Source organism: Hippopotamus amphibius, chromosome 4 (assembly GCF_030028045.1).
Source record: "Hippopotamus amphibius kiboko isolate mHipAmp2 chromosome 4, mHipAmp2.hap2, whole genome shotgun sequence".
Lineage (NCBI taxonomy): Eukaryota > Metazoa > Chordata > Mammalia > Artiodactyla > Hippopotamidae > Hippopotamus > Hippopotamus amphibius.
The window spans coordinates 55,554,984-55,578,204 of record NC_080189.1 but is presented as its reverse complement, the minus strand read 5'-3'; the positions used below and the strand labels follow the sequence as shown (position 1 = coordinate 55,578,204).

Here is a 23,221-nt window from a genome sequence, read left to right as displayed (position 1 = left end):
ATATAAACACGCACACGCACAAAGAAATATTAAGAAGCTGGAGAACACTGGTTTCAAAACAAAACGAAACAAAACAAATCTCTACTCAAATATAAAACTGTGGAAAGTTCAAAGCTTTTGTTTTTAAATAAGAAAACTTATTTGTGAATGTAGTATGTTGATTTGGTTGCAGTTAACCAGCCACATTCTTCAGAGGCAAGCTCATTACGAAGGGGCCTATACAGTATACGAATCTCAGTCAGCTTCTCCCCAACCTATGTAACCCTACAGGAATAAGAAACTCAAGAGAATTCAAGAGTAATAAAAAACCTTTCTGTGTCTTCTCAGGTTTCTAAACAATAGCTAATAGCAACTGTATCAAAGTCAACAATTACACAAATCTTTTGATGAGGGGGGAGACATCCTTTGCTTATATTATTTCAACCATGAAGTAAAAGATGACTTACATATACCATAAATAGGAGATGAAGAAAAACGGTGTCATGAACACAATGCCAAATTGATGGGGTTTGAAATTCATGTGTGTTATGGACTGAACTGTACCCTCCAAAAAGATATGCTGAAGTTCTAACCCCTTAAAATCTCAGAATGTGACCTTATTTGGAAACAGGGACTTTACAGAAGTAATCAAGCTAAAATGAGGTCATTACAGTGGGCCCTAATCCAAAATGACTAGCGTTCTTATAAAAAGGGGAAATTTGGATGTGGAGACAAACACGCTGAGAGAGAATGCCATGTGAACATGAAGGCAGACATGAGGGTGATGCATCTACAAGCCAGGAATGCCAAAGACTGCCAGCACACCGCAGATGCTAGGAGAGAGGTGTGGAACAGATTCTCCCTTACAGGACCAACTCTCAGAAAGGAACCAACTCTGCCAACACCCTGATCTTACATCTAGCCTTAGAACGATGAGATGATAAATTTCTGTTGTTTAAGCCACCCAGTCTATGGTATTCGTTTTAGCAGTCCTAGCAAACTAATGCAACAAGGTTTATGGCAAAATCCAAACTTGACACCTGTAAATCAATACACATATATATAAAATGCTCACCAACCCAGTATCAGTTGTATCTCTACAAATGCCAGGCAACTTTGTTGCAAGATAATGATAGCTGCTCTTGGGGAAGATGCTAAAGATAATGTTTAAAGATGGAAGCAGGGATGCAGACAGCTATGGGAGAGTGGTGAGGAATACTGGAACAGGGATCCCAACATTCAGTTGATTCTTTAAATTATGTAGTGCTTCAAGAGACACACCAAATTCAGCTCTCAAAAGTTGCTAGATGGCACATAACTGTTGTTCTTTGGCCTGACCTTGCCATCACAAAGCAAATAAGCACAGGCAGCCTGTCATCTCCTAAAGCAGGTGAGTGGTCAATGCCTTTTATCTCCAGCTGGAGGAAATTAAATAGTACATGTAACCAGCAAGCTTTAAACTGCTTGAGAAAAGCTGACAAGATACATTGAGACCTGCTGGAATGAAAAGTATTAACTGTCCAGAACTATCCTTCTCAAAGATTGCAGGTACTTCAAAGGCAGTCTTTCTTTTATTTGGGCATAATAAACAGAGAATGTTTCAACCATCTCTCAAGATTTTGTCATAAATCTTAAAGTTAAACATTTAATAGTGTTATCTTGCATTTGGAAATCAGCTGAGTATATCTTTGGTGGAAAGGCATTTCAAAGTGATTGGTTTATTTCCTTATAATGAAATAGTATGTTTGCTTCTGTTTGATCCATGGTTAAAACAAGTCAGAGCATCTGGTAGAACCATCTGGAATGCTCAACAAGGAGAAAGTCTTTCCAAGAAGGTCTTATCCTGTGGAAGCAGTATGTACAATGGTTAGGAAAAGATGACCTCAAACCAGAGAGACATGAGCCAAGACAAGTTCTGTCATTAACAACCTGTACACACTTGGACAAGTGACAATTTCTCTAAGAACCAAGATGCCTGGTCCAGAGGAGACAATAATAATATTAAAATGGTGCCTATCTTATACAGCAGCCGTCCCTAATCTTTTTGGCACCAGGGACCAGTTTCGTGGAAGACAATTTTTCCACGGATTGAGGGGGTAGGGTGTGGAGGGGGTGTGTATGATTCAGGTGGTTATGGGAGCGATGGGAGGCCGCAGATGAAACTTCGCTCACCTGCTGGCCGCTCACCTCCTGCCGTGTGGCCCTGTTCCAAACAGGCCGCGGAGGGTAGCAGTTCCCGGCCTGGGGATTGGGGACCCCTGTTATAGAGTGTTGTGAGGAGTAAATGAGACAATGACTATACCATATTTTATATAAAATAATTGCTTAATCCAGTGTAGTTATCTTCACCTTATTAACATTAGAAGTGCAAGTAATTTTTATACAGTAAATAAAAAAACTTGGACACAACCACTATTGAAATTAACTCACCATTTAGGCCATTCCCGTGACTTTTCATAATGCTTGAGCAACATAGTGAAGCCCTCTAGCTTTTGTTCTTTTTTTCATTCCCAATTATATTTTTTTCTATTCAAGTTTTTAAAGGGTTCTTTTTTTTGCAAATGTCTAAGATCTCAAAATTAATACTCAATTTTTTATTTACGGCATTTCTGAGTTTCCTTACATATCTTCCTTTATCAGGAATACTGCTTCATCTTAACTTGAAAACTATGAACAAAGGTATAAGACTACATTCCAGAAAAGCCAAAGAGTACCTAAATAACCACATAGTCAAAATTTCCAATTATGTGTTTAGAATGATCCTTCAGAGAGCTGTCTTCTATATCTCTTTAATTACTTAGTAATGCAATTACTGCTGAGTAGTTAGAATTTCCTATCTTTTATAATGACTTACAAGGGAGACAAAAACAAGGATAGTTTAGAAAAAAATTCTGTAACACTATTTGGCATTGTTATTAAGGTAAAACGAGGCTTGTGTTTCCTGTAGTTATTTCAGAAAGAGTATTAAAAGTTTCTACAAGCTACATGCCCCCAAATCCGTGCTCTTATTCAATAAGGAAGAGGAAGGAGGCCTATCAGAATCGTATAGGGGCCTATCAGAAACGTATAGCTTTTTAAGAATCCAGATCTGTGCCCTGACCCCAAAAGAGAACACGGAGGGAAAGAGGACAAAGGAGAGAAGCGTTGTTTTGCTCTGTGGAAATATATGCAGCGTGACACCAAAGAAGACAGGAAGAAAGAGTTGGCAGTTTGCTTAATTATGTGACCTCTGAAAGATGGAGTAAAAGCTCAATTTAAAAAGATGTCAAGAATGGCCAATACATTTGGCTTTGTCAAATCAGTACTCTTATTCTTAAGCCAATGCTAAAACTCCATGAGAAATTAATCATATCATTCACTTGGAAAGGAATTCTCATTCAAGGGTTCCAATGACAGAAACAGAAAAAGTTGGAAGAAGAATAGGACAGAAAAGATCAATTGGACAAGTCTGCAAAACTGTTTGCTCATGGAGAAAACCAATTCTACCGACTTCTACACTTGTTAAAACAATGACAACGATAACAACAGAAAACCTGAGGGAGGAAAGTCTATTGTATATTAAATGAAAATTATTTAAATATACTGTTACTTAGCACTAAGAGAGCAGGTATACTTTACATGTGAAATATTCAAAAATTAATGAACTTACTTGCTTTTCCCTTTGTACACTGTAGCATAAGATCCTTCCCCTAGTTTTTCCAGTTTTTCATATGAGTCAGCTTTTCCAAATTTGGGACTTGTTGGCTAAAAATGAAGCAGAGGGTAAACAAAACAGATTGTATCAAACTAATTAACAATAAATAACCCAATTTTGCTGAAAATGTAGATTCTCTGTCAGTTTCTAAATAACTTTTTTCTGACATAAGAATGTTTATTTTTAAAAACAACATAATATTCAGGGTACAAAACTCAGAAAATACAAATGAACACAGTGTAAAGTTTAAATTTACCCATAATCTAATCACCAACAGGGAACCACCATTAATATTTTGATATTTCTTCTTCTAGTGCTATCTGTATACTGATGAGTGCTTTTTAACATAAGTGGGATTACACTATAGTAGTGTTTTGCAACCTGCTTTCTTTCACTCAATATATTATGAATATTTTCCCTGTTATTATATAGTCTTCTAAATTAGGGGCTGGAAGATCCAGCCCACCACCTATTTTTGTATATCCCATAAACTTAGAAAGGTTTCTATATTTTTTAATGGGGGGGGGGGACACCTAAGGAAGAATAAAATTTCATAGCATGTGAAAATTAAATGAAAATCAAGTTTTAGTGTCCATTAATTCATTTACATTTTGTCTTATGACTCGCAAGCTACAACAGAATTTTAGTTGCAACAGAGATGATATAGCCAACAAAGCTGAAAATATTTACTACCTGACCCCTACTGTAAATCATGGCTGTATAAAATTCAGTCATATAAAGTTACTCCTCTGATACCTTTTAGCAATAATGCAAACAAATAATCAAAGACCTTCAGATAACACTAATTAACACAAAAGAAACTCTCATGTCTAATACACCAATCCTGAAGGTTTAGCTGCAACAAAATCACTCTTCCTTAGGAAACTGCACATCCCATCACAACCACAGAAGTGCTAAGAGCAAGTGGTCTCATCACTCTTGCTGTGCTCAACTCCCACCCCAACTTTCACCAGAGAGCTAGAAAAAGGGAGTGTTGTCCTCCATGAGGACAAATTACCTACTATTTTAATGTCACTACAAAAAGATAATATCAAAAAATGTTAAAAATGATAATTATATAAGGAATTAATAACATTTTTAAGGGATTATGTAATCACAGTTATAAGTACATTTATAACTGATAAAAAGTTACTAATGATTGTGGTGCTCTGTAAGAAACCAATTTTAGAAGCTTAAGGAAAGAACTTCTTTGCAGAAAGTTTATAGTATACTATGCTTGACCCTGAGCTCTTATACCACTTATGAAAAAACACAACCTATCCGCAAAGAATCTGACTCCCACGGTTTATAAGGATTCTATGTGGCAAATTGAGCAATGCTGCTTCCCTCCTTCCCCTCCAAATTGCCACACAGTGACTGAGAAGATGTTTTTCAAAAATAATAAATTAGAATTAGGAATGGGAAACAAAAAAAAAGTGTCAATATCTAATCGGATATTTTGAGGAATTCTAAAAGATGAAAAGTAATCAGAATCAAAACTTCAGAGAAAAGAATGGGGGAATTTAAAGCCCTAACATGTAGGGTAAGACTAGTAGAGATAAAAGAAGCAGGAGTCTCTAGGTAAATATGACACTAACGCACACAGCTGAACACGTGATGTCTTCCCAAGCAAATTGCAGGAACACATGCAGAGGAGATAGCTGAGAATGCGGGTATTCAGGCTAGAAGGGTAGAGCAAGGACTGAAGTGGCCAATACCCAGAGAAAGGATGGCATCTCCCATCCCCGAACTATAATCCCTGCCTCTCTCACACGATCACTAGAAACAATTTACAGAAAACAGCATAAGCTGACAGCAATTCTAAAATACAAAAATGAGTATACAACCAAAAATCACAAATCATTTCAGGAATACCAACACCTTGAAAGAAAAGTATAAAATTCAATGGGCAAATAAGTTAAACCCTGATAAGAGAGTTGACACTGCAAAAGTAATAATAACTTTGAATAAAAATAACCAGTATCTTAAGATAGATTTAAGAAGATATTACATCCTTTGAAAAGAAACAGAGACTTAGAGATTAAATATTTCATCAGTGAAATAAAACACGCATGGGCAGTGACTAAAAGAGTGCACATAGGAGGGACTTCCCTGGTGGCACAGTGCTTAAGAATCAACCTACAATGCAGGAGACACGGGTTCAATCCCTGCTCCAAGAAGATTCCACATGCCATGGAGCAACTAAGCCCATGAGCCACAACTACTGAGCCTGCACTCCAGAGCATGCGAGCCACAACTACTGAGCCCACACGCCTAGAGCCCATGCTCCGCAACAAGAGAAGCCACTGTACTGAGAAGCTCGAGCAACAATGAAGAGTAGCACCTGCTCGCCACAACTAGAGAAAGCCTGTGCGCAGCAACAAAGACCCAATGCAGCCAAAAATGAATGAATGAATGAATAAATAAATAAATAAATCTTAAAAAAAAAAAAAAAAAAGAATGCACATAGGTGAAAAAGTAGTAAGTTCAATGTCTGACAAGAATTTTCCCAGAAAACTCTAGGGAGAGGTTACACCGAAACAGAAAAATTATTCAACAAGCATAATATTTTTATACACAACAATGGCTGAAAAAAGACAACTAAGCAATATTCTTAAAATGAAAAGGGAAAATGGCTTTGGGTCAATAGTTCCTCAATTGAGATGGAAATGTTGCAATTTCATCACCCACAGAAAAAAGAATAGATGTAAAATTCCATTTTATCTCAATATTAGATGAGGTTGGAGAGATGGGTGAAGTGCAGGAAGGCAAAAAACAGTAGAAAAAGAGAAGTAAAAGCATGTTGGGATTTATTGGATTGTTAAGGACAGACCACAGATACTGATTAACTTCACATGCATAAGTTCTAGTATATTTCTTAATACTTAAAAGGTAATTACTAGAATAAATAAGATGTGAAAGTCCCAAACAAATTAAAGAGGAAAAGAATGGAAGAGAAAAGTGCACGGAAGAAGGGGGAAGAGGGTAAAGAATGCGGGAGTTAGAGAAGAGGCATACTCAATAAGAAAGCATATAAAGTAGAAAATCACAAAATAAGGAAGTTAAGTGCAAACATACCAACGCTTACAATGCTTAATTTTAAAATTTCTCTATTAATAGAAAGTTCTCATATTGGAAAGACAAAGAAAATCTAGCAATATGCTACTGAGAAGAGACAAAAAATACTGACAAAAGTGTAATCTGAAAATAAAAGGAAAACACAGCAAAAAAGAAGTATTTTTGCAAAATCAAGCATTATAGCAATATTGACGGCAGACAAAAAGGAATTCACAAAACAGCAAATAGATTAAATTAGTACAGCCTATTAAAATCCACCAAGAAATTTAATAATCATAAACCAGTATGAGCCAAACAACATAGTTTTGTACTGTATGAAATAACTGCTGGTAGCAATAAAATGAGAAATTGTCAAATCCACAGTGATAATGGAAGATAAACATACATTATTTAGACATCAACAGAGCAAGCAAATGACCAATAAGTAAGAGATACATGGGCTTGAATATTAGAATTAACATTTTAACCTAATACACATATTAATAAATATTCTTTTCAAGGACACATTTAACATTCACAAAAAATGAGCATAGATTAGGTCACCAAAAAAAAAATCCCAATATTCAAAACTGCAACATTTCAAGTTACTTTTTCTGAACACAATGCAATAAATTGGAAATTATGAATAAGAGGAATACTAAACAGTCTAGGCATATGGGTTAAAAAGAAAATCAAAATCGAACATTCATAAATAAGTATGTGGCACTGAGGACATGTCATTTTAAGACCCATGGGGTGCAGCTAAATCAATACAGAAAAGAAAATTTAAATAATTGTGCACATACTAGAAAAGAAGAAAGGTTGAAAGTATTATGATTTAGACATTTAACTGCAGCTAGAAAAGGAACAACAAAAGACATTATAGGAAGGAATTAATAGACAATGGACTACCTAGTCTTTTCTTAAGAAACTTGTAAAGTACCAACCATGTATGGAGTTGAATCAAGTAAAACTTAATGGAAAATTACATTCAAAAGCGCCTGACTAGTCCTGTGTGGGTTATGTTCTCATGCATTTTTCATCACCAAGAAACAGCTTGCGAATGTCGCACTTTACCATCACCCTCCTGAGCCCAAGTTTTAAATAGAAATTTTAAAACCTATATTAAACTTCAGTATAAAATGATCTTCAATGGGGAAAATATTGTGTTCACAGTTCCACTCTAAATTATTTAAAATCATAATGAGAAGTCTGTATGTTTGCTTTTGTGCTCCTTTAAGAATAAATTCAATCTAAGTTAAAGAAAAAAAGAAGCAGCAGAAAATTACCTCTTTAGTCCTATTAGAAGATAAACTGCTAATGTGTATTTAAAGCAACGATAAGACACAGTCACACAAAATTGGTAATAGAATAGGCAGTTATTATTTTCTCTTCCTGGAAAGGCACAAGTAATTTTCTAAAAATGATATATTTCACTCTTCATAAACTGCCTTATACAAGATTATGTAATCACTTTAAGACATAGACCATATTAAACTTACTACTTGAAGAAACTGAATTGAGGAAATTAGATAAACAAGGAAAATACTCTCTTTTTAGGATACATCCCATTTACCCACAAGAAAAATAAAGAGATGCTAATGGCATCTAATTGAATGGATTTGGAGGCATTAACTGCCATGGTTAAAGTATGTTCTGTTAACAATGTGATGGCAGAAAATTAATATTTTGCCACATTTAGTGGAAAAAGTCAATGTGATTTGCCCTGTGAAACTGATATGCACACATTGTGGAAATATACTGTAATTTACAGATCTGTAAAATAAGCAGAACCACACATACATAATGCCTCTCTAAAAGTTATTCCAGTCGACGAAAGAATGGGTCTATGGAATAGGACGTGTCTATGAGACAGTCTGAGCTTTAAGAGTTAGATTGTTTTAAAGTTCATCTCCTATTTTAAGTACACAGAAGTGTTCTGATCTGTAATTATCATGCATATAAATAAGGAACCCAAATACCAAGTGTTTAAAGAGGTCAACAATAAAATCCTTCCAATCAAATGAGCAAACTAAGAAGAATTCAGAAGGAGTGGTCCTATTTTGTTTGATAATTAAAGTTCAGGCCTTTGGTTTGCCTTCTTTTTTTCTTGTAACTTTATTAAATCATCACATTTAACTGAAGATGCTAGATGAAGCCAATAGGTAGTCAACCCTAACATTATCTTTGGCTCTTTGATGTCAGGTGCATGCATGGATGGGAAATAGCTTTATGGAGCCACTATTCTCTGCTTATCACTTCCCCACTTTGACTGCAAGTTTGAGATAATCTCAGCACTTTAGAGAAATGGAAATACAGAAGGCTAATCAGCAATTATTAACAGACACTGACTGCATAGAGACATAGAATTTAATGAGATAATGTTAATAATTTTTTTTTTTAACAGAATAAAGATACAGAGAACTGTCAATTGTCTGGACCAGTGGAGGGGAACATTGGCATGGATAATGAAAAAGTCAAGATAATATTCCAGCTGAAGGCTGTTTGCCACCCAGCCCTGAAGGAGACACTCCGGCCCTTGCTTGCTCTAGTTCATTGTTTGTACAATCAACAAAAGCAACCAGCCAGTATCAAGTGTCTATTGTCTTCCATGCTTTGAGTCTATCACTTTAAATACATCCCCTAAATTTAATCCCTATAACACCATCCTGAGGTGGGTTCTATTAGTATTCCTAATAAAACCAACCTGAAGAATTTAAGACTGGAGAAATAAAGTAACTCATCTAAGATCCTACAGCTAATTGAAGAGCTACAATTCAAACCAAGTTGATTGAAATTGAGAACTTATTTTCTTTACTCTGCCCATGGAGACCTAACTTCTCCACCCACTCAATGGAGGAGATATTAAATCATGCTTAAGTCTATCATCCACTGAAACCCCATTCCTAGAAACAAGGATGGGGTTTTTTACTGATATAGTATCATTATCACTATAATGATACCATAATATGGTTATAACAATGTCCACAGTTTTAGACTGAATTCATTGAAAATTTACTTTAAACCTTCATAAGTAACCCCTTACTTAAGATTGTTGATGACCCCCTGAATTGCAGGAAAACCACAAGTAAGAATCACTGCTCTATCACATTATACTAATAATTGTGAGAGTGGGTGTGAGGGTAAGGTGGGAAGGATTCAATCAGAACTACCTGACCTCATTAAACAACATGGATTTTTGAAGTCAAAGGTTCCTTGGCTAATTTTTCTTCTGCCTTTGATCTTCACAACAGGCTCTTATCATCCTGCATTTCTAAGCCTTTTAAACACAGCCACATTGAGATAATTCACAGTTGATGGGTAACTTGGTTACAAAATAGATCTAGATGCTAGACAGAGGGATAGACTCAACTACCACACATGCTAACAACCTGACAAGGGGGCTAGTCCCCACAAGAAGGAGGCCATGAGAAAATGAGATCCCCAAGGAGGAGCATCTGAGGACTGAAGCGGGACTCTCATTTTCAAGTTTGCACCTTCTTCCCTCTCTCCAATTTGAGCCTGCCTGTCATGGGATGCAGATTTTTTTGGTGAGGAAGGGAGGCAAATTTGGAGAGATTTACAGAATGTATAGAGGACCTTAATCTAAACATGAATTTCTGAAAATATATTCTTTAAGCTCAGCTTACGATAGCACAGCCCAATGAAATCCCTTCTAAATTGGGCCAGCAAGACAGGCAGTCTCCTACAGCACTGCCAATAGTTCTAGCTACTGAAGGGCATAGCTGAGTTGGAGGAGGTGGTAGGAAAAGGGGGGCAAAAGTTTGTCCTGTCACTGACAGTGTTAAATACAACCCAGGATCTAGGCCCAGGAAGAGCAGGCACTCAAAAATCAACTGAAACAGGGACTTCCCTGGTGGTGCAGTGGTTAAGAATCTGCCTGCTAATGCAGCGGACATGGGTTCGAGCACTGGTCCTGGAAGATCCCACATGCTGTGGAACACCTAAGCCTGTGTGCCACAACTCCTGAGCCTGTGCTCTAGAGCCCGCAAACCATGACTACTGAGCCTGTGTGCCACAACTACTGAAGCCTGTGCACCTAGAGGCCATGCTCTGCGTCAAGAGAAGCCACCACACTGAGAAGCCCTCGCACCACAACATAGAGTAGTTCTCACTTGTCACAACTAGAGAAACCCTGTGCATAGCAATGAAGACCCAATGCAGCCAATAAATTTTTAAAAAATAAAATAAAATAAATAAGCTATTAAAAAATCAACTGAAACAAATAAAATCTGTCAAATACCTCTTGAAATATACCAATTTAAATAAAAGCACATTCTTTACATTCTGCCTGAATTTTAAAGTGCCACCATCTGGACAAAATCAGGAAGTCCAGATGAATGTGATGTCACTGAGGCCAAGGCACTCCTGGTTCCTTCATTTCAGTCATAACTCCTCACATAGACAATGACCAGTATGTGAACAGCAGAAACATGTATACACAGTTGGGAAGATGCGATACTGTATAATAGTTTCTACCACAGTATTTCCAAGAACCAAGAGTAGCTATCCTGCTTTCCTCACCAAAATAGGGGCTGGATTGCCACACTGCTACTCACTTTCTCTCTCCTTCTCAACTGTACTTTTGGAGCCTATTCAAGATAACAAATACTTTCAAAGAAATAACAATAAAATAAAGATGTAACATTAAGCCAGATGGTCCTTAGGTAAAGGGTTTCCTTTGATGCTTATCAGCCTTTAAAAAAAAATCTTTAAAAATAACAAAACCTATGTCATAAAACTCTCATGACACTGAGTATGAAAGGATCAAACCCATAGACTGTTGGACAGGATGCAAAATGGTGTTGCACCAGAAGTGTAACCACCTCCATTTTCCACCCAATGAGGAATACAAAGGAAAACAGTCTTTTCATGAAAAAGAGTATGATAAAATTCCCCCTCCCACTGCAACAGAGGAGAGAACAAAAAGGCAGTAGGCAGAAAGGGCTCAGAATAAAACAGAATACTGTGGCATCATGCTAAAAGAGAAAAAGAAACTATTTCCAGCTTGAGCAGGAAAGAGCAAAGACCTTTTTCCAGGGCATACTGAATGGAAGCAAGAGCTCCCAAAATGAAAAGAAAGCAAAGCAGTTTCCACACAAAATGATATAAGCACCCTGATATATAAAAAATACATCCCAGGGTGGATCAGAAAAGGGTAAATCCAGTAAGAAACTCTGAGGAAAAAGAATCTAAAGGAAGTTAATATAATAGGAGAGAAACTGTGGACATTTCCAGTTAAACATGGTGGCTTGAACACAAGTATTTATCTCTCCCCCTTACCAATCTGTACTAAAATGACAGTAAAGTTATAATTCCAAAGGGCAAATAGAATGAATAAGAAGAAGATTGAAGATAAGATACAAACAAAAATTTTGAGTTGGGAAACGATGGACAGGAGGTCACTGACAAGGACATGACCAAAAGAGGAAACCAATAAGAACTAAGTCAATTCATACTTCAGAATCCTAGAAACATTCAAGAATTGGAAGTTGAACTTCAAGGAGACGCTAAAGCAAAATGATTAGTTAGAGTAAATTTAAGGAACAGGTCCTTTCCCTCAGACTCTCCCAGTCAGGTGTCTGCCCATCCCTGATTCCAGCAGAGGTTTATTCTCTGAAGAGGTTGAACCTGAGAGGCTCAGAACTAGGACACCAAGCATGATGAAAACCAGGATGAAGTGTCAGACGGAACAAAAATGAAGCACAAAAAAGGCACTGAGCCCCTTCTTGATCATCTCAGGAAACAAACAGCAGCTAGGCTTACATATCCTAAAAACTAGATTGGTCAGTCAGCTTTGGAGGAATGAAGGGACGTCTCCTGACAGCAATTTGGAGATCAACCAGTCCAGAATGGATTAAGACAATGGAGAATCACGCGGACAATCTCAGGGGGAAGAAAAACTGACAGATTACTTGATTCTGATTTATTTCAAAGGAGTTTTCTAGTTTCATCAAATAGTTTGGGGCCTCAATTTGTGATTAAAATTCTATTAATTAATTGTATTAATTATGCACAAATGAAAAGAGGCAATTACAACTAGGACAATCAAAAAGTTGTGCAAGGAAAGAAAGTTAATCATAGTACACTATGTGGCCTCACTAAGAACAGTATTTACATCATCTTAAGATTGTAAATACTGTATAAAATTTAAAGCCAAAAAGTAGGGGAAATATACTTGGGGATTGGACTATAGCTGAGAAAATCCTGTCTTGGTGTGTTCCTCTGTACCCTGTAACTCAACGAGTTACATCTAGAAGCTTGCTCAGATTCAGGCTTAATTCTGTTAGTGGTCATCATATGCTCCCAAGAGGACATCATACCATCTAGCCATTCCTCTTATGATGATGTTGGCAGGTATTAATAATCACTGCCTAGATGTATTAATTCTTCAGGGGCTGCCAAATGGTGATTCCTAAATCTATTATTCTTTCTTGATTTATTAGTGGGATTACTTCTAAAAGAGAAATTCCCCTTCATCAGTGACTAGATTACCATGAGGCAAATTTCATATAGAAATCACTGAAAATAAACGTTTAGTCATTTGCTTTATTTGCCAATTTTCAACACTAATTCTTATTTGTTTTTATAATGGTATCTATTGGATTTTGTATATTAATGTTATAACCTGCAATTTGGCTAACTTCTCTCACTGTTTATAGTATTTCCACTGATTCTTTTGGGTTTTCCAGATATATCATCATAAATTTGCAATAACAATAATTTTGCCCCCTTCTAGCTTGCTTTCACCATCTGTAGAGATGTTATTCTACTCCTCACTCTTTCTCTCTCTCTCTCTCTTTTCATATAGTTTTGTATGGGATTCAACCAATAATTTTTCTATTGGTTATTTTTGAGTAAAATGAATTTTTCAGCAGTTTGAGAGGGGTATGGCCAAGACAGCTTTTCTAGCTTTATGGAATAAAGTTCTTTTCTCTGTTTTCATGAAGTGGGAAAAAAAAAATGACACTCTCACACACATTGAGATTTCCCTATTTGTTTTGCTTCAACACTTCTTTCTGGACTTTCTCTTTCCCTTTTCCCCTATTGACCCTCTCCTGTGCAGAAGTCTACTCCAGCACTTTCTACTCAGTATAGGGCTTTGTCCTGAAAAGGTGCTTCAATCTGATATTCTAGAAAAGTCACAGGAGAATGACCAGCAGATACCCCATGGTCTCCATGCACTCATCGACTCACAGGTGCCACCAAAGTCCCTCCCAGGTGCTGTTGCTGTCCTAAGAATGGCTCAATGAGCCGCCAGTATATACCTGATGGCAATTTTGGGGTTTCCTGGCTCTGAGAGTAGACTCTATTCCCCTGGCCTTCCCTGAGCTTCTTCCCTCACACTTTCTGATACCACATGGTTCTTAAAATTGTTCACGGTTTGTTCCCCTCACTCCTATTTTGAGGTTCATGGAGAAACCTCGTCACCTATATTTGTTGTTGATGTTATCCATTGGTTTTGGTTTTACTGCACTAGTTGTTCTAATAATGAGAGGGGTTTCACAAACCTATGCCACTGCCATCCTCCCTGAGCCCTCTCCTATTTGACATGTACACACTGCTATATTTAAAATGGATAACCAACAAGGACCTACTGTATAGCACAGGGAACTCTGCTCAATATTATGTAACAACCTAAATAGGAGAAGAATTTGAAAAATAGATACATGTATATGTATAACTGAATCACTTTGCTGTGTACCTAAAACTAACACAACATTGTTAATCACCTATACGCCAGTATAAAATACAAAGTAAAAATAAATAAATAAATAGAAATACAGAATGCATCAGACAAGTCTCAACTTTCCTTGACAAGTATTTTAATTAATTCCTTATTAAAAATTAAAAATATCAAAATCCCACTGTTATTATTTATACTGTGATGCACACACTGAATTTTAAAGCTACATGACCCCTAGTAGCAGCAAGCACACCCAGCACCCAATCTTGGTTTCTAAATACCATTCTTCAATAAAAGGAAACAGGGCTCTTTGGAGAAATGGCTGATTGTAGGTCTGGGGCTGGAAAAACACCATGTGAGCCAAGAACAACTTGTAGGACAAGAAAGTAAGAAAGTGCTCAAAAAGCAAAGGGATGAAGACATCTCAAAAGGACACGGAGGCCAACCTTAAAGAGCTCCCAATGACCAAAGCAGGAACAATTTGAGTAACAACAGACATAATGTACCAGTGGATAAAAACTAGGACTACGGATAAAATATAGGATAACTACTTAAATCAGATTTTCACACAAACAGTGAATAATTTTTTAGTATAAGTATGCCTCATTGCAATATCTCAAGTGCCAATTTCTATATATCATGTAGGTTGACATGTAATAATAATATTAAGATAACTATATAGTAAAATATATATAATTCTCTTTCCATAACAGAAGATTGATCATTCTCAACGATTCTTTTCATTTCTTCTAAATGATACTAAATCTAAAAGTTCTCCCAGGAGTTTGTGTTGCATCTGTGACCTAGATGGACACTACCCTGCAATCATAGACTAGATTATGGGGGCCAATTTGGGGAAAGCCAGATAATCAATTCTGCTCACAAATGTTGCAATAACAATATTTATTTCACTTCATTAACAAAAAATTGTTACACAAGATTTGTGGGATATCATACACTTTAACTGAATTGAAGTGTCAATATTCTCCTGGCAGCTGACATTTCTTGCTCTGTTTTGGCCCTCGTGGAATTTAATATTTAAAATTTGTGAAATGGAATATGTTTCTTAGCAAGATGACAGAATCAACATTCTCTTAGCATTCTTCTCTTACCCTTTAAACTCTTAGACCATCTATGTCAAAAAGTTCTTAAGTGTGGGCTAAATTTGAAAGTTACCTAATTTCAAAAGGTCATAAGTTTTGTTTTTACAATCTCAAATGCAGGCCCGTCTTGGAAATATAAGTTTCAGGAAAACTTTTATAGTCAAAAAGCAGCAATCACCTCAGAACTGTATACCTCCTTGGGTCCAAAGGCAAGACTTGCTTTGATATAGTTTGAGTTTAGAAAATTTCATTGTGATGAATACAATTTCTCTTTAAGATCAATTCCAATGCCTAGCTCTTAATTTTTAGAATATTGACAATGAAATCCAAATTAAAATAAGACAAGTGAACACATTTTAACATGTATTCTGAGATGAAATTCTTTGTGAATCTGCCAAATTCAAAACTATCCTTACTGTCCGCAAACACAGTAAAGTTCAAAAATCCTCTCCAAGCATTTGAAATATCAAAGGATTTTTAATTATAAATTCCTCTAACTGGAAACAACTAGAAAAAAATAATTTTTCCAAAAATAAATTAAATCATTTCTCACTTGCTTACTGGCTGCTTATGAATAAAGAGTCTGCATATAGCTGGCACTTATGCACGCCTGCAATCTTTCTTCCAAAAACAGTAAACCACCTAAGGAGAGAATGCATAATAATGCACTGATAAAGCCACCTGCTGTCCTCCCGCACAGCGTGCCACTATTATAAGAGGGATACTTGTTCTGCTCGCCCACTGATAAGTGAGAAGACTGCACTTACCGAACTGGGGCTGGAGTGCCGCCGAACTTTAGGAGACTCTTTGCCGGTGGAGGAGGTCTTAAAGTTAATGCAAGCATTGTTCTCAGAATGCACCCTCTTTACTTGATTAGTTGGTTTCTCAAATGGGTCAAAAGTGCTCTGTGTCCTCTGAACCCTGACTTTTTTATCCTCAGGAATTGTGTCCAGGGGTTTGATCACTGAGTCCATTCCCGGGCAGTTCCGTGTAGACATCTTTGTGACACATATCTGGGGGTAAAAAAAGAAATTAAACTCAACCTCTCCGCGGAAACTTTAATATCACTACACATGCTGATTTGTTGTCCTAGAAAGCATGCCAATTTTGATTACAGGAAATACCCCGAAAGGCAACATTTTAAAAGCTACACCAGCTTATTAAACCTCAATATGAAAAGTCCCTCATGATCATTCTGCTTATACTCGCTCAGGGCTGACGCTGAAAATGCTCTCCCGAAAACAGGAAGCTTAAGGCCTAGACTGCTAGTGCCCTAAGGTGGTTCTTGAACTCTGTCACATATTTGACCACCTGACTACAAGTGGGACTGCTTCTGAATCATTAAAAGTTGGATAACTTGCCTTAATTAAAAAAAAAAAACAGTTGAACTAAATTAATGGGCATTTTAACTGGTGGGCCATCAGGGAAGCAGCTAACACAGCAAGAGAAAAATCATTATGTTCTTCAAAACTTTCATGCTTGAATATATGTTTAAAATCTATTCCCATCTTGAGTTCATCTCCAAAAAGAGCATATATAAAAAGGCTAAAGCTTAGAGATACTAAAAGTTGAAAACAATGTTTTTCTAATGCCAAAACTAACGGATGAAAAGGAAAAAATACCGTAAAAGGAAAACGTAGAATAACATTCTTTCAACATTTTGTTTACATTACTCCACTAAACCCCGATTTCCTTCTCAATTTCACTCATTCTCTTCCTGCATAGTCTGCCCCACTCCCATTTTATTTTAGTCTCTCTGACTTTTGCTCCTTGTTTCCCACTTTATGTTCTAACTCTTTCATTCTCCCTATATTCTGCAGACTTTTTTTTCTTTTTAAGTAAGTTTATGGCCTCTAGCTTGCCTATAAAGCAAGGTAACTTCACTGTGCTATTTAGAGAAAAGATAACTCTGAAATTGCTTTTAAAGCTTTTTTTTGCTTCTTGTGAAAAGTTTCCATATCCTTATTTAAGAAGGCAGGAAAACAGAAGATACCTAAGAAAATCCCATATTGTTAAAGTAAACATATAAAGTGTCTGAGTAATATGTATAGGATGATCCCATATTGGAAAGAAATATATGTGTATGGATAGATATAGATAGATACCAATATACATACAGACAGAGATATAAATATTTGTATGTGTATGTATGAGCACAGAGAAAGGTATAGAAGGAAACACACCAAAGTGTTAACATAACATACCACTAGATATGTAGAATTGAATGGATAAAGGGTGAGAGCACTTATTTTTACATACCTGTATATTGTTTGAATTGGATAATAAACATGTCTGACTTATGTAATTTTTGAAAACACTAAAGTGGGAAAGTATGTATAACAAATTAAGCTCTTTCAAGTTTCTGAAACAAACAAAAAAATTTCAATTAAATATTAAGCTGTCCTGAGTGTGTCTCAACTACTAAGCACAGGTTGAATTTTAATTAAATCAAACAAGAAGGATATCACAATTTTTAGCATACCACAAAATTGCTGAAGATATCTTTCAAAGACTTAAGGCAGAGTCCCCCACTCGCAATCAAAAACTAACAATTTATCACAAGATTAGATGCACTCATTTTTAAGAGTTCACATGTTCCTCTTACAGATGTGAAAGCAGGAGGTAACAGATGTGATATGGATATGAAACCACCCACACCACTGAGGAACCGAATTATAACTATAGCATTTAAACACATGAACCTGAAGAGTCCCTGAACCCCAAACACAAGAAATACAAAGAAAAGAACATGTAGGCACATCAAAGTCAAACTGCTTAAAACCAGTGATAAAGAGAATATCTTAAAAAAGGAGCCAGAGGGAAAAAGTACTTTGAAAGATAAGTAAGACAGCTAATATTTGGAAAGTAAACATACAAAAGGGTAATTAGAAAGCATCTTGGGCTAAATGAAAACAGTAAAACAGAATATGAAAATGGCAGATATAGCTTAAATAGTACTTTAGCTACAGGAAAATTTATAACAGTAAATGCATACAGTGGAAAAAAATTTCAAAGCATTAAGATTACACCTTAAAATACTAGTAGAAAAAGAAGAGAAATTAAAACCTAAAATAAGCAGAGAACTAAAATAAAGAAAAATATCATTATGGAAATATAAGAACTAGAAAATGAAAAACAATAAAGACAATGAAACCGAAAGTTAGTTTTCAGAGAAGAGTAAAAAAAATTGATACACCTCTTGCCAGACTGATAAGAACAGAAAGGTAAAGAACATACATTACCAATAACAGAAATGAGAGAGACGACATCACTAGAGTCTACAGATATTATCAACAACTTTATGCCAATAAGTTCAGCAGCTTAGATGAAGCAAATTCCTTGAAAGACAAGAATGACCAAAGCTCGCTTGAGAAGAAATAGATAAATTGAATAGACCTATGTCAATTTCACAGAAATGCTTCTAAAACTTTAAAGAGAAGGGGATACTTCCCCACTCATTAAATGAAGCCAGCATCATTACAACACCAAAACCAGATAAAAACATTACAAGAAAACTACAGATCAATTTCTCTCATGAATAAAGATGCAAAAATTATTGATACATTTTTAAAAAACTGAATCCAATAGTATATAAAAAGGATAATAAATAATGAAAAAGTAGTATTAATCCCAGGAATGCAAGGTTGGCTTAACACTCAAAAATATGTAATTCACCATTCTAATATACAATGTCAGGCAATCTCTAAAATGGCTCTCAGTGACAGCCACTTCCAGGTATTTACACTCTTATTTAGTCTGCAGATCTTGAGTTTGGGCTGTATTTGTTGACTTATATCCAATAAACAGAATATGGCAGAAATCATGGGCTATCACTTCTGAGAAAAGATTACAAAAAGACTGTGGCTTCTGTATTGGCACACTCTCACTCCTATTCCCATTCTCTTAGATCAGTGTCCCAAGGAAAGCCATGTCAGGAGGCAGCTCTGTAAAGAGGCACACTTATGGAAGGACTGAGCACTGCAAACAACCACTGGAGTTGAGCTTTCAAGTGCGACCACAGCTGCAGCCCACTGCTTCACTGGAACCTTGACTCCGAGCCACAGGCACCCAGCTAAGGTGCTGTGGATTCCAAACCCACATAACTGTTACACTGAACGCCCTTCTCCTAAGCACAGGAACAAATCAAGGATGTCCACTCTCCTCATGTTGACTCAGCATCGTATTACAAGTTCTAGACAATACCACAAGAAGAAGAAAGAAATTTTTAAAAGAACACCCACACTGGAAAGGAAGAAATAAACCAACTTTATTCAGAGAAGACATTATCATCTATGTTGAAAAGCCAATGAAATCTACCAAAAAAACAAAAACAAAAAAACCCTAGGATTAATAAGTAAGTTTATCAGGGGTGCAAGATATAAGATCAATATATAAAAATCATTTCTATTTCCAGATACTAACAACAATCAGAAATTTAGATTTAAAAAATACCATTTATAACAGCTTCAAACAATATAAACTACTTAGTGATAAATCTGACAAAATATGCGCAATATCTGTACACAGAAACTATAAAGTATGGCTGAGAAAAGGGGGAAAAAAACAAAACCAATTCATGGATCTTTCAATTCACTGTGATACTTTCAGAAAGAAGCTAATCTCTGTTTCAGTCATAAAATATCAAGAGTTTCTTATTTAACATAAAAGGAGATTTACAGATACAGAGATATATATATACATATATATATATACATATATATGTATATATATATATATATATACACATATTAACCAAGGTGACAACTGTGTGCAATGATAATATTAAAAGGTATAAATGGGGGTGAGTTGATACAAGGATAATGGGAAAATGGTGACCATGTTTGAACTCCAACCCTATCCTTGAAAGTAGCACCAGGAAGTATAAACCCCACAGAAACTCTTAGTTTTACCAAGGAGAATATGGAGCTAACACCAAATTCTATTTAACTCTGCATTCTATTTTGTAGTCAAGGTCTTTGAACTACCTTAGTAAATTAGGCTTTATCAGAAAAATGGGGGGGTGGGGTTGTCATATTCATGAGGAAATACATGGGGAGAAACTCCCCTATATGTATAGGGAAATTTTACCATGAAGTATAACATTGTAGCACATATACACCAGCACAACCACAGCAAAAATAACAATAATAATAATAATAAAAATAATAGCAAGGGTTAAATGACAAACCTCACTTCAACATGTCACCAGAGGAAAAAAGAGCTGTAAGGGCACCTTCAAAGCTAAAGGAATGAACTTACCTCTTAGCCAGTTTATGAAATCAGATAAACTCATATAAACCTTTCATTTGCTCCCTGCTGCTAACTCTGGCGAAACTAATATTCACAAGGTTTTTTGTTAATTTTAGGAGACGGAGGTACTTCAAATGGAAATTTTGATAACGCTCTAAGAGAAATTGTTACAGAATCTACTGTAAGTAAAGCCTTATGTCCTTCCTCATGCCTTATATTAAAAGCCCTATATTAATATGTTTTCAGTCAAGTAGCATCTTACGAAGTACACGTGCTTGATAATTGTAAATATCAGTATAAACTATACACCTGTGGAAAACCAGCTTCTCTAAAGCCATGAAGACAGAAAAAAGAGCAGCCTAATCTTAATTCTTAAGAGGACAAAGCATTTCAACAAAATTTTCTAAAGTTAAAATATTTCCCACATTCTTAAACATTTCATGTTTATCATTGTTGCCAACTATTAGCGAATGACTAAATACAAGTAGAAAACAATTATTAATGGAAAACAAACTTCTGGGAAACAGTATACTTGTACGGACATGCCTTTGGCTGTAATTTTACTTACTACATTCACAAACATATTTCTTGTTAGTTCCTAATTCATATAGTAATTTAAAAATATATCAATATCCTATAGTGGTTTATAGAGTAGCATATTTTCCAGGCACCATGTCAGAAGAACACTTTGAGATTTAGTACCTTCTTGTGCAGTTCCAGGCAGGCCAGGATGTTGTCTACATTACTGTGCCCTTTCTTTACCGTGCCTTGCTCAGTGCCTGGCCCACAGTAAAGCTCAGTAAGGTTCTGTCGAATTAATCAGATTTAAGAAGATTCATCCAAATCATCAGTCTTCACACTCTCTTGCTAAACGGGTAGAAGTTCTGAAACATTTATTATTCAAAATCTACTGTCAAAAAACCCAGCAATCTTGACACAAAAATAATAAACATACATATATTCATAAAATGCTATCAATAAAAGTATTTATAAACTACAAGCTCATTGCGATGGGAGAATTCTACAATGACACCCAATGCCCCTAGCCTCTGAATAATCCCCTCCCCTTTGAGAGTGAATATGAGGAGATATCACACCATGATTCTGTTATGTGATATGGTAAATGGGAGATTAGCCTGGGTGGGCCCTACCTAATCAGGTGAGTCCTGTAAAAGCTGAGCATTTTCTTCAGTTGACCACAGAAGAGAAAGTCAGAGATGTGACCTGGCTAGCCTGGATGAAAGCCCACATTTCACGCTGTGAACTGCCTATGGGGGCCATGTGGCACAGAACTGGGCAGCCTCTAAGGGGGACAACCGGCAGGAAAATGGGGACCACTGTGCCACAACCACAAAGAAATGAGTTCTGCCAACAACTAGTGAGCTTGTTAGAGGATCCTAAGCCCCAGGTGAGACCCACAACCACAGCTAACACCTTGATTTCAGCCCAGTGAGACCCAGTGCAGAGAAAGCAGCTACACCATGTCTGGACTTTTCAACTACAGAAGCTGTGAGATAATAAGCTAGTAAGTACCTGGTAACGTGTTACACACCAATAGAAAACTAACACACTCACTTTACTGAAATTGCCTGTAGCACTCTGATATTTGAGCAAAATGTTCTTGGGAACATGCTGCAGATACCACTCTCTGTATTTGATACACTGTATCAGCTCAGGAGAGATAAGCAATGATTCTTAGGACTGCTATGAGTAAATGACCATTTATTGAGAGTTTTCTGCATGACATAACTCCATCAGCATTATAAAGCCCACAAAGAAATTCCCCACAGAATTAAATTTATACACAGTTTATGCTGGTCTCCATTTCACCTGGGTTTGTGTGAATAATACCAGTATCAGGCCTGCTTTGTGCAGGCATCTTCATCCAGGAAAGTAATCTACACTTGAGTTTTCCACATAGGGCAAAGTGACTGTTCCGGAAAAGTTTCAAGTTTCCAATACTTGGGACAAACAACTGAAACGTGATCTGGCCATCTCTGTTAACCACAAGCACAACAGAATGCAGAATCCAGGCCCTTCACGAGGATATGGGGAAGCAGCCCCACTGACCTCATGAGCCTGTCGGACCCCAAAGGGAAGAGGGAGGGGTTTGGTCTGGGGTAGGATCCAGGCCAGGTGAAGTAACAATGGTGCTCACTCCCCTTAGCTGCAATTTCTGGCAGAGTATAGCATAAAATTAATGAAGTGCACAGGCTACGTGAAGAGAAGGAGTGAGCTGATGGGAGTCCTAGCAATGAAGGAGGGTTCTAGAAGACTGATTATATGCTGGTGCTACTCCCCAGCGCCCAAGGCTTCATTTGAATCCTTCCATCAACCTGTCAGCAATCTAAAGAAACATCTCCCCTCCCCAAATGCAATCTGTCTTTCTTCCCATAACAAAATGTTGTGGCCAGTGCAGTAGGAAGTCTT

General features: G+C 36.6%; 1 protein-coding gene across 1 annotated transcript in view; it reads right to left on the bottom strand.

Moving 5' to 3' along the window:
• Window positions 1-23,221, bottom strand: part of CDK14 (cyclin dependent kinase 14) — a 534,565-nt gene that overhangs the window by 384,278 nt on the left and 127,066 nt on the right. Inside the window, exons 3-4 of the mRNA XM_057732871.1 lie at window positions 16,309-16,554; window positions 3,629-3,723 (exon numbers count right to left, since the gene is read on the bottom strand). Coding sequence (XP_057588854.1) covers window positions 3,629-3,723; window positions 16,309-16,554 — 341 coding nt within the window. The remainder of the gene's footprint in view (window positions 1-3,628; window positions 3,724-16,308; window positions 16,555-23,221) is intronic.